The sequence below is a fragment of the Halichondria panicea genome, chromosome 1 (genome assembly GCF_963675165.1).
Source record: "Halichondria panicea chromosome 1, odHalPani1.1, whole genome shotgun sequence".
Taxonomy (NCBI): domain Eukaryota; kingdom Metazoa; phylum Porifera; class Demospongiae; order Suberitida; family Halichondriidae; genus Halichondria; species Halichondria panicea.
The window spans coordinates 12,086,952-12,102,980 of NC_087377.1; the positions used below are offsets into that span (position 1 = coordinate 12,086,952).

The 16,029-nt window shown below is 40.2% G+C and overlaps 1 protein-coding gene across 1 annotated transcript; it reads left to right on the plus strand.

The window, feature by feature from the left end:
* Positions 1 to 4,175: 4,175 nt before the first annotated feature.
* On the plus strand, positions 4,176 to 15,420 carry LOC135347829 (uncharacterized). The gene is made up of 15 exons (XM_064545919.1): positions 4,176 to 4,467; positions 4,692 to 5,008; positions 5,281 to 5,382; positions 5,717 to 5,818; positions 6,324 to 6,518; positions 6,990 to 7,205; positions 7,264 to 7,371; positions 7,436 to 7,531; positions 7,585 to 7,653; positions 7,705 to 7,770; positions 7,876 to 7,926; positions 11,445 to 13,634; positions 13,969 to 14,307; positions 14,733 to 15,077; positions 15,256 to 15,420. The coding sequence occupies exons 1-15, from the start codon at positions 4,442 to 4,444 to the stop codon at positions 15,306 to 15,308; spliced, it is 4,275 nt and encodes a 1,424-aa protein (XP_064401989.1). The 5' UTR covers positions 4,176 to 4,441; the 3' UTR covers positions 15,309 to 15,420.
* The last annotated feature ends 609 nt before the right edge of the window (positions 15,421 to 16,029 follow it).

Below are 16,029 nucleotides of genomic sequence, written 5' to 3' on the forward strand. Positions count from 1 at the left end.
TATTTGGATGGAGTCTGGTCTCGCTCTATTCCGATTAGCGAGGGTCTATACTGTATTTATTTTGCGTGCACCTCCCCATGCACTCTCTTTATGCAATAAACGATAATTATTATCACCTCTGAGGCACTTCTCACACGTATAGATCATACGATTTGACACGGGTACATGCAGTCGTCCTAGGGATTGAGTTGTTGGCCTTAAGTCATGTAGATATTATTCAAAGCTCACATAGGTTTGTGTTGTTCTATTCTCACTCTGAGGATCATTCTCCCCAGCAGCTGACATAGTGAGGTGAGACAGTCCAGCATTAGATATTGGACCAGGCATTGTCACTGCTCTGTGTGTGTGGAGGGGGAGTACTCGTAATATTTGTGTGAAAAGCACACCTCATGTTCACTTTTAGTGTTGGCTTAAAGGATCGAGACTAAAACCACCATTTAGTTGAAATGTTAACGTTATTACAGAAACCTTATCACTTAAACAGAAACTATAACCCTAACTACCTACCACAAACATGCAGACAATCTATCTTGAGTTCTTATAATAACTATCCCTTAGAGTGACAACAATTAACTGCATGTATAATAGACATCAACATTTCATTGCACTATAATAGTGACCATACAATGTGTGTGTACATACAGTATAAGTTAAACATAATACTGGAAACTTCCTATAGAGCTACAAACCAACCTCATCACTAACACTTGTAGCACAAAAATGTTACATGGAGCTAAGACAAAGTAGGTGACCTTATTACGCACCTCATTTTGTCTACCGCATGCACTCATCAGTCTAGAGAAATACCTTTATCACATGCACACACCCTAATTTATTATTCAAAAAATAAAAGGCACAGGCCTATAATTATAGTCACATGCACAGACCAGGTGAGTGCAAGCTGATTGAGCAGTACATTCACAGAGTGCATGGTAAGTCTATGTTTGAAACCAAATTTGGGCAAACCATGCAAATCCATGATAATTATTTCCGCAGAAAAAATGTGTTAGTATAGTGGGATAATAGGGAGTCTTTTTACAATTTGACACATACCAGGTATAAAATGATGGCTTCTACGCAGTCTCACTAAATCCTATAGTCCATAAAATTAATAGAGTCCATGCAGGAACAGCTCGGAGGTGTCTCTTGAGCATGCACTCTCTTATTCTGTGATTTAAAACTGTGTATACATGCAGAGAAAATACATAATAATTATTTTAGAGCAGAAAAATGTCATAATCTACATTGCTTACACATCTGTGACTAGCTAGCTGTCAATGGAGTACCACATAGCTTTGCACAATTCTGTTAGCTCCAATTTAACAAGTAAATGTTATCGTGAAACACAGATGGATGTGAACACAGCTAAACCATAAGATTGTCTAGTCAGCAATGCAATTTAATTATGAATTCTTAGGGTTCAGTTTAGACTTGGTGCATATATAGGTACAGCAGTTTTAAGCACCTTTGCAACATATGAACACACAAGCATGAAACCACAATGTACTATTGTAGTAAATTGTGGTTACTTAAATTTGGTGCATGGGAGACCATCTGCAGTACTGTCCAGTGGTGTACTACAGTACTAAAAGTAGGAACCAGGGCCCTAACACTGCATGCTTGCTTTTTGCCCAATGCAAGCTCAATTGAATCAAGCTTTTAATTGTACGCACATTTTATAGTACACCAATCAATCCCAGAACATACAAAATTTTTTAGGGGACTACCCCAAAACCCCAATATGTGTGCACATGCGTATCAGCTCCCCTTCCAAACTATCCATGCTCTCTAAGTGACAACTCTCTTCCTACACCACTGCTATCACTGCTGTCAATAATTATGGTCACATTTCAAATTGCTAGCTATTTTTTCTGTGTGATATGAGATAGACCAAGTACACACCTCTGTCTGGTACACTGGCCATTCTCCATATCACGTCTGTGGAGTAGGCCTTATACTGCAACCTTGTATAGCTAGATCTATAGTTGTTGTGTTAGTACATTGGCCAATTTTGATTTGATACTAGTAAAGAAACCGCTCAAGTAAGTCCTTGTAGTCCATGTTTACATTGTGGGTTTACATTGTGGTTTACCTATTTGTGTGTGTGTGTGTTGCAAAGGTGCTTACATGTAAAACTGCTGTACACTATGCTGTTTTTTCACCCATTATGCTGTTCTTTTATGCACTTATTTTTAAAACTTACCCAATTATGCTTTTGAAATTGACAGCAAAAATTCATCCTTTTGAAACTGACCCCAATATGATTTTGAAAGTGACATTATACGTTCAGTAATTTCACCCTTATTGGATACAATTGTTGTAACATCACACTAGACAGCTGACTGTATACAATTATAGTTATCTATAACTAGATATTTGGCTTGACGAACTGAAAACAAGTTACAAAACTAGATCAGGCATGCATATAAGGACCTGCTACTGTACAGTAAGTCTGTAAGACATCATGTTTGAACGAAGTGCCCATGCATTGTAATTCTTAAATTATGGCATCAAAAAATTGATTATCCCTATTATCTCGACTGTCCCTATTATGCTCAAAACGGCTATATACATGCAGTGGACTCGGGACTATAATGACATTGCTCAATATTCAGTGAGTGACGTAAAACCATGTTCACTGGAAACCACTGCACTAGCTACTCCTGATTATCAGCCGATGACAAACTGTCAGTTTTCCAAGATGGGAATCGTCTGACGTTCCTTTTGTGACTGTCTGCAATATCTCTCCTTTCAATGCACATCGTGTTACTGATCGCAATTGCACGGCGACACTAGAATCACTAATAAATTTAACATCTATATAATAGCAATTATGCATGGTCACTGTGTCATGTGGGGATCATGCCCCTGAGTATCTTCAATAATCCGACTGGTTGGTGAGTGTTTCGTCCATTATCTATAATTATATACTCTAAACATTACATCTATAATTGGTAGAATATGATTAAAGAACTGAAAGATCGTTGCTCTCCCACTTCCAGTATATGGTAAGCCAAAGTCAGGATTGCCTAGCACTCTTTGAAGTGCTCTTTCCAAAATCAGCAGATAATTATGTTCTGTGCCAGACTAGAAAATTTGGCCCAGACTGTGCAAAGTCAACAGTAAGATTGCGATTAAGTACTTGACATGCCTTCGAGGCATCTCGGGACACGTAGTTGTGTATGTAGACAAGGAAATCATAATTATGTAGAAACATCTTGCAGTGTAACGTTGCCAGAAGCAGTTCGTGGTTCTTCAGTAACAACACTCCAATAACCCATTTCATTTTTTAGCATGGACATACTGTTCTTAACATTGTCCTTTTCAGAATTCGACAGACTATTGAAACTTCTTCGAACGACTTGTGTTCTTGTTTCACAATTTGTTCCATTCCAACCAAATGCACACTCACTGCAATCGACTCCATAAAAGTTTTCTGAGCAAATACAAACAGGCCAAAGATATCTGCTATCAATCGTTCCTTTCATCGTGGGTGCATTTCTTAGAACTGCGACAATTTCTGGTTCTGCACGATCACGTTAACCCTCGATGCTTTTGATTTGACGTTCATACAAGCTCCTTTACCATTGCAGTTGTTAGGACAACACATTTTACTCAACGTTTCATATCCACGTCAGTACTGTATCATCTATGCTAGTATTATAGGCACTTATTAGGCAGCCAATCTCAGGAGAGCACCTCCCAGGAACAACAGCAAACATCACAGAAGGAGCTCGCCTAGACATTGCCGCAAATGGGCTATGGGGAGGACGCTTCAAACGCACCTATTTTGACGTGAGGGTCTTTAATCCCCATGCCGCCTCAAACAGATAGACCAACCCCTCGCTATTCTACAGAAAACACGAAAACGTAAAGAAACATGCTTATGAAAGTCGAATCCAAGAAATAGAGCACTCTTCCTTCACACCACTCGTGATGTCATCAACAGGAGGCCTTGGCCCCACTTCAACATCCACTTACAAGCGTCTTGCCTCCCTCCTGGCTGCAAAATGAGACCAACCCTATGCCTCCACAATGAATTGGCTGAGATGCCGCCTCTCATTCTCACTCCTAAGATCTTCAATCCAAGCCATCAGAGGAGCTTGTTCAACTGCAGACAAGGCAACCTCCCTCCCAATCGATTTAGTGATCAGTGAGTCACTGATAACAGGCTACTGATCCTTGAACATTGAACTAACTAGCATAATTATATTGCACTGTACATTAAACTAACCTGCCCTATACTGAGTGTGTGTAGTCTATATGCAATAAATAAAAAATAAAAAATAAAAAAAACACAGCATTAGGCACTTCCGCTCCGAAGCCCCGGCCAGTAATAGCACACGTGAATGTGGCCGACTGCAATGGATATCTGATCTAAACAGGGGCCCTTCATCTTAAAAATTGTTTGTGGAAATAGAGAAGCTTTGTTTACTGAGAAATGGCTACTGAACAAGACGACTCAGAGTGAGTAAACATGTAGACTAGATCTATATAATTACTAATCATGGTAGCACCTTGTGATTGCATGCATGGAGGGAGGCTCGTAGAGTCAGAGCATGCTATGATCAGAGGTGGAATACTGTACAGCAAAGTGACAACTGGATATGTGCATGGTGTCACTTGTATAACTATATACACATCAAGTAATTCTCTGTATGACTGACCCCAACCATCTATTTTGTATACAGTGCTCAAAAGAAGCTAGCTGAGGACTTGTGGAAGGCTGTACACAATGATGATGTCATCAAAGTGAGGTCCCTATTGGGACAGGGGGCAGACCCCAACCACCAACTCTACTGGAGTGACGAGTGGGCAGATAAGAGGCCTTCATTACACCATGCCTGCAGGTGGGGCTACCTTGAGATTGTGAAGACACTTGTTACTCATGGAGCTCGCACTGATAAAGGTGGTGGGAGGGCCAACAAGACTCCACTTCACTATGCATGCCGGGGAGGTCATAAAGAGATGGTCGAGTACTTGATCCAGGAGGTTGGATGTAGCACTGGTAAGTAGTTGTTGTATTTGTGTATCGGTTTAAATACGTAGGTCTATAGCGAAAAAATTGTTCCCGAATTTTCTATTTTACATTTGTGATGTACTTACTATATATTATACTTACGCTTTTACATAAATTATGATAATTATACTATTTTACTTGAAACGTTCCGTACGTGGCTTTGTTGAATACAGTAGATGAACATTAATTGTTTTTCCTCCTGCTATAATTATGGTCGCCACAATAATATCTGTGTTAGTGCTCTGTTCCACAACATGCAGATGTTAGGGATAAGAATAACTGGACTCCACTTCACTATGCATGCCAGAGAGGTCATAAAGAGATGGTCAAGTACTTGATCCTGGAGGTCGGATGTAGCACTGGTAAGTAGTTATTATAATTATTTGTTGGTATATTGATAAATAATGTTTCTCCATATCAGTATAATAACTATGTAGGCCTATATATATAGTGAAAACAATGTTTAGAGATGAATTGTTCACAAATTTGCTGCATTAACATTTGTGATGTACGTACGTTAGTACAGTATTACTTAATATGCTTTTACAGCGGTTGAAATTATCTTGGCTTGGTACATGGTTGAAATACATTGTTCCTCCTACTGTACGTTCACTATAATAATATCTGTGTTAGTATCTATGTTAGTATCTATGTTAGTATCTGTGTGATAGTTGATTCAGAAGTTCTATACAACAGATGTGAGGGATAAGAATAACAAAACTCCTCTTCACTATGCTTATGTGGGAGGAAGTAAAGATGTGGTACAGTATCTGGTGGAGGAACTGAAGATAGATGTTGGTGAGATCATATATAGATAAAGGAGAGAGCTATAGGGATTGGAAATGGAAGTCAATTAATTAATGCAGGGAGTGTGCATGGCGTGTTGCCAGCCAAACGCCGGGAAAACAATGGCTGTTAAAAGAAATCCTATATTTATTAATAATTATACATGCAGCTATAGAATTAACTGTCTAACTATACATGTAAGTATAGTTAGTGTACTGTGCCTCATAAAAATTATGAAACTGCAAGTTAGCGTTTATACCGACAGTATAAGACAATCGTTTGTCTCTTTGGCCCTTTTCCCCTGACATATAGATAGGGTAACGTGGATATTTTTCGAGTTTCAACCTCCATTGCCAATCCCTGTACTCTTTTATTTATGTTGAGCTAGATCAGATTTTTGATAGTCTCTATAGCTAAGTTCCCATAGCCTCTCCTTACTGTTGTCTTTCCAGTTGATTAGTCACAGTCCTAGATTCTCAGTAACTATTTTGTTTGACTGTGTATATATAATGTACAGATGTGAGGGATGATGAGGGACAGTCACCACTGGACAGAGCTCTGGAGAATGGTTGTGTGGATGTTGCCCTCTACCTGATGAGCTGTGGCTGTGGTGGTGATAAGGACAAAGCCAAGTTACTGTGTGGAGCATGTTACCAGGGCAGGCTGGGTCTGGTGAAGGAACTGGTTGAGCAAGACAAAGTTGATCCCAACAGTGAGTAAATGATTTTTAAATGGCCTCTAAATGTTCGTGGGGTAAATATTTGTGGTTGAACACTGGACCACGAATGAAGCGACCTTGCAACCACGAAAATAATTATTATCCATGAAGTGACTCAACCACAAATGTTTTTCCCCCCGAAAATTATCAGCTATTTAGTCTCTTCGTTGCTGCTTGCACTGCAGGTAAAGGTAGGCAAGGCCGCTTAATTCGTGGGTAAAATATTTGTGGTCAGACCTTCAACCCATGAAAATCACCAGTTATGCTGCCATACGTTACTTGCTGCTTAGCCAGCTTCCATGGTCATACATACTATAACACTCTTCTGGGTTCTATAGATCTTTATGATTATTTTATGTCAACAGCCGAGGGTTAGCATTTCAGTGCTCTATAGTTCTTACTATCATTTGCTCAGTTAATTAAGCACTGTCTTATAATCCAACTTTGACTGTGTGTAATGTTCAGATGTGAGGAATGATGCGGGACGGTCACCATTGGACAAAGCTCTGGATCCTGAGTGTCTGTACGATAATGAAGGTTGTGTAGATGTTGCCCTCTACCTGATGAGCCGTGGTTGTGGTGGTGATGAGGACAAAGCCAAGTTACTACGAAGAGCATGTCTCTATGGCAACCTGGATCTTGTGAAGGAACTGGTTGAGCAACACAAAGTTGACCCCAATAGTGAGTGTGATAATGCATGCACTCTGATTTTTAATAGCGTAGGGTGTGTTATGTGCAGATGTGAGGGATAATGGCAACTGGACCCCTCTCCACAATGCATGCATCAGTGGATACATGTACAAAGATGTGGTGCAGTACTTGGTGGAGAAGGCCAACTGTGATATCAGTGAGTACAACACAACCACCATGCAGTGTTATATACCTTTGTTTTTACACCCACTCTTGTTCAGGTGTAACTAACGATGCTGGCAGGACTCCTCTTGACTATGCTACACAGCATGGCTACACTGAAATTGTTGATTACCTAAAGTCTCTACCACAACTATGTAAGATCATGAGTATACACAGTGTGGTCCAATACAGTACTCTCTCTATACAGCTGCTGTGACTGGAGACAGTGACTCCTGGAGTGAGGAGAACGGACCACCACCAACAAAGAAACAAAAAGGTGACTTGCTATAACTTGCACTTGTACGTAACTATCTCATTCTTCCTCCAGTGACCTCTGACCCTCTCTCCGGTCAACAGACACCCAGTGCTGGCAATAAACAACCAGAAATAACTGGTAGGAGACTCTATTATAGCCCAACAATAATCTGCTATAATTAATTATCGTGCATGGTAGATATTACCTGTTTCCCATCTTATATGTACGTTACATGACCTTCAGATACTCCAAACGGTCCCAAACAACTTCCTTCCACTGACAAAACCTCATCAAGTGAGTAATATATCGATCAGTGGTCGTATACAAAGAATGTATGACTCAGAAAAAATAATAGTACCATGATGTGCTCTGACACTAAGGAATATCCATTGAAACTCTCAGGATACTTCAGGGAACAAATCCCATGTACCCTGCTATAGGGTGTACATTCATATACCAGGGTTTCATCTAGGATTAAATGTTTGGAGGGGAAGGTTTGGGCGCGTGGAAACACACGACGCACAATTTTGACCACACCCCCTATTACATGCAAGTGGATGTAGTTACATATTGCACATCATAGACATTACTATAATGTGATGATGTCATTATTATACAACATTTTTGGGGGGAGCTAAGTATTTTTAGGGAAGAAGGTTCACCCCTGCCCCCCTCCCATTAGATGAAACCCTGTATGCCCTAGGGTACGTTGGCTGTGGTCAGCCTAAAGCGCCTACCCTCCGCCCTTTAAGGACCCTCTCTTTTAAAGAAGACTACCGAGACAAAATCTGTGGAAAGCACAAAAATGTGCAGGGTGTCTGAAGTTGTAAATGTGGTTTGTCAAGTGCGAGCACACGCACACAAAATATGCACAGTGCATGCATGGCAGGGATCAAAGAGTGTTTACTACTACTCAGTTATAAATGGGTTGGATAACAGCTTCTAATTGCTTCTAATCAATCGTATTCAATCCAATACACCCATTACATATACTGTCGCGACTTGCCGTTCTCGAATTTATGCTTAATATTTCGTAATTATGTATTATAGTCATGTTAGTATGAACTATGACCCTGTGAATGAAAGGTTTTACCATAATACAGAAGACTCTCGCTATTCCGGCTCTCTGAAGTACGGCCACCTCGATATACCGGCCATTTGGCTTGGCACGGAATGCTAGTTATAATTATGTTTACTGCACAAAACTCACCCTGAAGTACGGCCACTCACTATTCCGTTTACCGGCCAGTGCTGGCTGTCCCAAACAAGGTTTCTATGTAATTTTATACGTGTATTACGGCCGGATATGACATTTTGAGTGTGGTTTAGCAAATTACACTTAAATAGATAAAAAAATGATTCATTATCCTTCATTATCCTCGAGACAAGAACAGCAAAATTAGTCATTAGATTCGAGGTAAGGTTGTTTTTAAGCCGCGGCTATTTCCTGAGATACAGCTACCTCGCTATTCTGGCCAAGCTGCATGGTCCCAAGCAGTGGCGGATCCAGTGCAGGGCACAAGGGGCATGTGCCCCCCCTTTCTGACCAACTCGAATAAAACTAGCTCACGAAGTGGGTGTGGCTTAGAGCAGCTAGGGCAGAATAGCAGACGATCTCTAGTTGTAGACGTTTGAAGCTGAAGAGCAAGATGATTTCATCCATTTCTGCTATCTCCTGCTACTATGTATGTCATGCTGTCATCAATCAATCCATGATCAGAAAAGCTACACTGGCTGGGCTTTAAAAAACTGTTGACCTTTTTTTTTAGTAAAAATTTTCTTCAAACTACCCCCCCCTTTTCAAAATTCCTGGATTCGCCTCTGCCAAGGGTGACCGGATTAACGAGAGTCTAGTGCATCGCCGAGTGTACAGAGAGCAGACAGACTATCTCTGGCAAGTTCACAACTGGACATACTGGAGAAAGCAACATGAAATTTCCAGATTAACGGATGTCATTAATTGATTATGAATATCATTAACGAAGACACTTTTGTACATGTATTATGATATTACTTATTAGGGAAGCTTCTAGCTAGAATATCATAGTGAGTCTCTTTGTTTTCTTTGCAGTGGCCATTAAAACAGCGAGATATTAAGCAGTTTAAAATTAAATGATTGCTGATTCAGCAAAGCAAGTTAGATTGTGCATGTGAAATAGTCTATTCTACTGACAGCCCTTCCTTTTTTAAGTTTGCCATTATTTTTGTCCGGATTTGTGAGGTTTTAGAGTAAAGGGGTCCAAATTAGCGAGGTTCTACTGTAATGATTCAATTCCACGGCAATTCCTAAAAATGTTTCTGTACATCACTATGGTTAAGTAAATGAGCACAATAATTATTCTAGCAATAATTATGTACCAACTGCTGGCACTCTAATCAGTTCAAGTGATTATTGAGAGAAAGAAAAAGGGGATTCCCCAGATTCTGGTGCATACTAATGCATGCGCACTATTACCATGCAATAGGTACCAGGCCGTATTTTAATCGGCCTTAAATCGAGGCTAATTGTATACTAGCCTCGACCCCAGGCCGATCTGTCTCCAATTGAACGCTAGGTCGCCTACTAGGCCTGGTATTGATTGTATTTGGGCGTGATCTGGGCGTGGTTTTTTAATAAATTGACTCTGTGGTACAGTAGAACCTCGATTATCCGGACACCTTGGTTCCAGAAGCAGGCCGGATAAGTGAATATGCCGGATAATAAAATAGATAAACCACGCCTTGATCCACCCACTTTATTGATAAACAGCAGTGCCACATGGTTGTCGGCGCATGCGCAGAAGATAAGCAGGCATGTCTCCATGGTAACAGCTGCAACGCGCATGCGCGTTTGAGGGACACGCCCATTTTCTGATCTGAAAACTGCCAAGCCGGATAATCGAGGTTCCGGATAATGGAGGGCCGGATAATCGAGGTTCTACTGTACAACAAAAAATGAATCCTCCAACAGTGGTCTTCAACAACAGCCTCTGGGGCAGTATACAGCAGGAAATACTTCCCAGAAGACACTTCTTTGGCAGTGGCAACCAAATCTTTGTCGATTCCTTTATATTGCTACTGAGGATGGCAGCAGAAACACCTCTATTGTTTAGACTCCTGACCTGGTCAATCATGAGTCTCATGATGAGAGATACAAGTGGAGAGACAATTAACAAGAACAACACTTTCGTCAACAGGAGGAGCCTTGGTCCTACCTAGCTTGTAGTCCATTAAAAAGGGTAGCAACTGATATAGCAGAGAGACTTGCCATACCCCGTTGGGAACCAGATAAACACGTCCCTTCCCTCAAACAGGAGCTTGAGAGCCTGGGCCTGTTCTGCCATGAGAGTGAGTCCATCTTGCTTCAAACAAGACAACGCGTTGCATGCCATAGCTAGCTAGCTATAAATTGAGAACATGACACGGAGCTAAATTACTGTAACTTTTACGGGAGTAAAATGCCTCTACGTACACCTTTAGTATTACAGAAAAAAAGCAGGAAACAAAGTGTGAAGAATCTCTGCTTTTGTATCCGGTTCTTCCTGCCACGCCCAGATACAATCAATACCAGGCCGTATTTTTCAACTTTGTTCTATTAAAAAAAAATCGGCCTGGGACCAAGGCTAATTGTATACATGCCTCAAAAACACTGGCTTTACAATAATATATGTACATCTACATCGCTTCAACTTCATAATTATAGATAGATATCTTCTTTTAATTATAAAATGAAATTGAAAGTGATACAGTATATACATTTATAGTGTACTTTTGCGCAAATCATGCAAAATATACTGTGTTTCATTCTATGCCTATACATTGTATTATTCCAGAATCAAAGGCAGTCAAGAAGTCTGAGCAAGCTCTTAACGAAGCCATGAAGGCTGGATTTGTCCGTGTGAACATTACTAATCTACTGTTTTTCGGAATGGCGGGCACTGGTAAAACCTCCACTAAGCATCTCCTTCTGGGACTGCCTCCTCCTGTAGATCGAAATAGCACTCCATTAGCTAGCACAGCAGAGAGGATATGTATTCGACAAATTCGTGACACTACAAAGATACAAATGGAAGCTCAAGAAGATCCCTCCAGAACATGGAAACCAGTAACTAGTGATGACCTACAACGCATTGTTGCTGATGCTATTAAATCTCATGTAACCAGCTCAGATTCTGCTATCCCACAAGAACTCAGCATTGCTCTGAAGCAACTTGAACCTATCAATGAATCAACTACGCCAGTTGATGCAACTCCTTCAACTTCAAGAGCAACTAAACCATCAGTAGCTGGAGCAAAATTAACGCAAGAAGGAAAAAAGACTAAATTCCTTAGCACTGTTTCGAATGTAATGGCGAATATTCAGCGATTTTCTGATGCTGATCGTACTGCTGTTCAAGAAAAGTTTGGATCTCATTGGATCTATATAATCGATAGCGGTGGGCAACCACACTTTCATAATCTACTGCCCCTCTTCATGCCCAAGATTTCTGTAGCTTTGTACATTCTTCGTCTCTCTGACTGCCTAGACGATCATCCACTGGTTGAATACTACAAGAACAACAAGCCAGTTGGTGAAGCTTTCAAGTCACATCTCTCAGTTTTGGATAATTTCAAGTATCTCGTGCAGTCCATTCAATCTCACAGTGAAAACTGCAAGCTGGTATGCATTGGTACTCACAAAGACCATCAATCTGAATGCAAGGAAACATTATCCGACAAGAATAAAACTTTGTTGAATTTTGTGGAGGATGATTGTCTTAAGAAGTTGACTATGTTTTTCAATTTGGGGAAAAAAGATGTCGTATTTCCGGTGGATTGCAAGCACTGCGATTCTGACAGTACGAAAGTGGCAAAGACAATTCGTGGATGTATTCACAAAGCATCTCAAGAGCTGAATAAGAATGAAATCCTGGTCCCTTTTTGGTGGTTTGTTTTGGAAATTATTATCGAGAAGGTTTCAAACGATGAAAACAGAAAAGTCTTAAGCAAGACCGAATGTGTAGAAATTGCAAAAACACTACATAATTTTCACGAAGTTGCACTTTGTGAAGCTTTAAAATTCTTCCATGATCATCACATATTTCACTATTATCTTGCTATTCTACCAAATGTGGTATTCTGTGATACTCAAGTACTTCTTGATAAAGTAACAGAGCTTGTCGAGTATGCTGCATATGTGCGAAAAAGTGATGATCCAGCATCTGGGTTTGGAACCTGGTTAGATTTTACCGATAAAGGAATTATTACGATTGAACTTTTATCTGAGAATAATTTTGAAAAGCACTACGTCGATGGACTCTTTGCACCCACTCATCTCATTGAAATATTCAAGCACTTGCTGATAGCCACACCATTTCGTTTATTCTCACAACACGTCACTCAAGATAAGCGGTTCTATATGCCATCACTTCTATCCTTGCTCCCACCAACTCAAGTCAATGCCAAACGGGTTGATTTGCTTAAAACCGGTTTAATCTCACTGGTTTTACACTTCAAAAGCAACTGGCAGTGCTGTGGAGTGTTTTGCTGTCTCCAAGTGTATTTGATCAAAGAATGTGAATGGGAAATTGAAATGGAAGATCATCAGCCGAGTAGAAACTTTGTACAATTTGTTCATCAAAACCGAAACTGTACTATCACGCTAATTGACGGGTTTTCATTTCTCGAAATTCATTCCAGTAGTGATCGAAAAGACATGTTGTCGTTGATATATGCTAATATTCACTCTGGTCTTCGATCTGCTTACAAAGCCCTGAAATACACGTATGAGGATCCTGAATTTGCATTTTTGTGTCCCCATGAATTTCCCAAATCTCCAACTGAAACAAATCCCCAAGTGCCCCACCACCCAGCTCGTGTGCTCGCTGAGGATGATGTTATGAGGTGTACTCTATGCAAGAAGATGACGTATAAGTTAGGAAAATGTCATAAAAATTGGCTCTCTGTGTGTTGTCCATCTATGAGTGTAGCCAGTGAGGTATCATCACAACCATCAGTTCTGAACAATGAAACTTCTGTGGAACGTACGTGAGATTATGCTATAGCTGTAACTATTACTGTACGTCATTATTCTAGGCCCATATTCATGTACATGCATGCATGAATGCATGTACAGGTCTCTTGTAAATATTGGACCCATAATTATTGCTAGGTCTTTCAATGCAGTGTATCTTGTATAATTATAGTGTAAAATTCTTAATGCCTCCTCATAATTATAATAATTAGCACTGTATCTATATTCCTACAAGCACTGCATATATACATGTACAGATCCTCTAGCCTAAAAAAGTATGATTTGATAATAGTGAAAAAAAAAATGATTGTGCGTAGAACATAATATATGTTTTATCTGTACAGTTCAACCACATGAGACGATAGTGATAGCAACTGCAGCTCAGTTGAGTAGTGAGTGCTCGGATGAAGCTCTTCTCCAGTTGTCTACTGAGATTGCTGGCTATGACAGATACAAGCACAGGCTGGGCCTCAGTGATGCTGAGATAGACGCTATCGATCAGAGTCCTTCCATGGTTGATAATATCCCTCACGCTGCTCTAAAGAAGTGGAAGAGTAAAAGCATCATTTTTGACAATCCATCGAATTCAACAGCTACTTACGGTCAATTAGTGGAAATTGCTGCAAAGATTGAGGACAAAGAGGCAATTCGCAGTATTCACAAGGCCTGTGTGGAGCATACAAGTGAGTTACTTAGTATACTTATTATACTAAGTACAGCATTAAGTGTTTGCTACTTTAATCGTACACATAATAATACTGTACATGTCATTGGTACGGCTCTCTCCTATAATTATACTTGCTTATTTCCGTGCTTTTTGGTGCTTTCCCTGCCCAATCCTATAGTATTTTTTCACATGATTGATTTTAGTGTGAAGGACTAAGCTTAATAATTAAGGGAACTACTTGCATGGGAATGTATTAGTCAATCTAAATTGAAGCCACCTTTAACCTTCAGTATTATAGTCTAAAGTGGTTCGAGTAGTTTTGACAGTTGTATTGTGTATACATGTGACAGTGATGGAGTATTTGGTGTACATTTCAGAGTGTTATAATTATTATATGCTGTTTTGCTTGTCATTGGGTAAGGTATTTTGATCTGTATGCAGCTCAACCACATGCGACGAGTATAGCGACCGCAGCTCAATTGAGTCAAGAGTGCTCAGATGAAGCTCTTCTCCAGTTGTCTACCAAGATTGCTGGATACCATAGATACAAGCACAGGCTGGGCCTCAGTGATGCTGAGATAGACGAAATCGATAATGATCCGAGAGACTTCTACAGTACCCAGGGAAAATTTTACACTGCTCTACTGAAGTGGAAGAGTAAAAGTATCGATTATAACAATCTATCGAAATCGTCAGCTACTTACAGTCGATTAGTGGAGATTGCTGCAAAGATTGAGGACGGAGAGGCAGTTCGCAGCATTCACAAGGCCTGTGTGGAGCATACCAGTGAGTTACCTAGTGAATCATTAACTTTGTGAGCTTGCTCGTCAGTTGTGCCATGCAATAGTGAATTGTACTGAGTACAGCAATACTATAATGTCAACTGGTATTGTATATTAACTGTCAGTGTGCACTTGGTTTGCTAGTTGCTGACTCTTGTGTCTCCCTCCCTCTCCTCATGCAGGACTGGAGGTCATGGATCAGTCAACACCATCCGCATACACTACCAACACTTAGACACTTAGGACAATGGCCTGGAGTTATCTATTTCTAAGTTTACTTGTTCTTGTTATTTATTTTGTGTGTGCAATTTTGAATGTGAATTATTTTATTCAGGCTTTCTTCTAGACATCCTTTCCATTGTAATATTACCAGCATGTGCCAGTCCAGTGGCTGTGCTATAGGATAAGAATGGATGAATGCATGAAAGGATGGAGGTGAGGGGAGATCCTTTCTATAGACGGTACCTGTTGTAGGCTCCTAATAATAATCACGAGGTTCCACTGTTTTTGTTCATATTTCCCGATAGTATTGTTTGCCCATGTGTTAGACCTTATTTGTGGAAGGAGGTCAATATTGAGCAACCATACGCAGCTAGCTTGACAGCTTATTATAAGTCGCTAATTACTGATAATTGTACTTCCTCAAAGCATTTCACTTTCAATATTACAGGTTGTGTGATAGAGTTGCTGACTCAGCGATTATCAGTGATCACTTGACTGAGACAACGTGAAGTATCTTCTCTGCCGTTGCTAAGGCCGTTGCTAGGATACACCATCGCACAAAACCTATCATACATCGTGACCTCAAGGTCAGTGCAATTGTACTCTATAACAGAAGATATTTATCTTTGACTGTAGCTAGTGGTTGACTTATGTCTCCTCTAATAAGGCGAGCACACCATCGCTACTTTGTCTTATGACGTTGGCAATGAATGGTACGGACCGTTTTGTGTTAA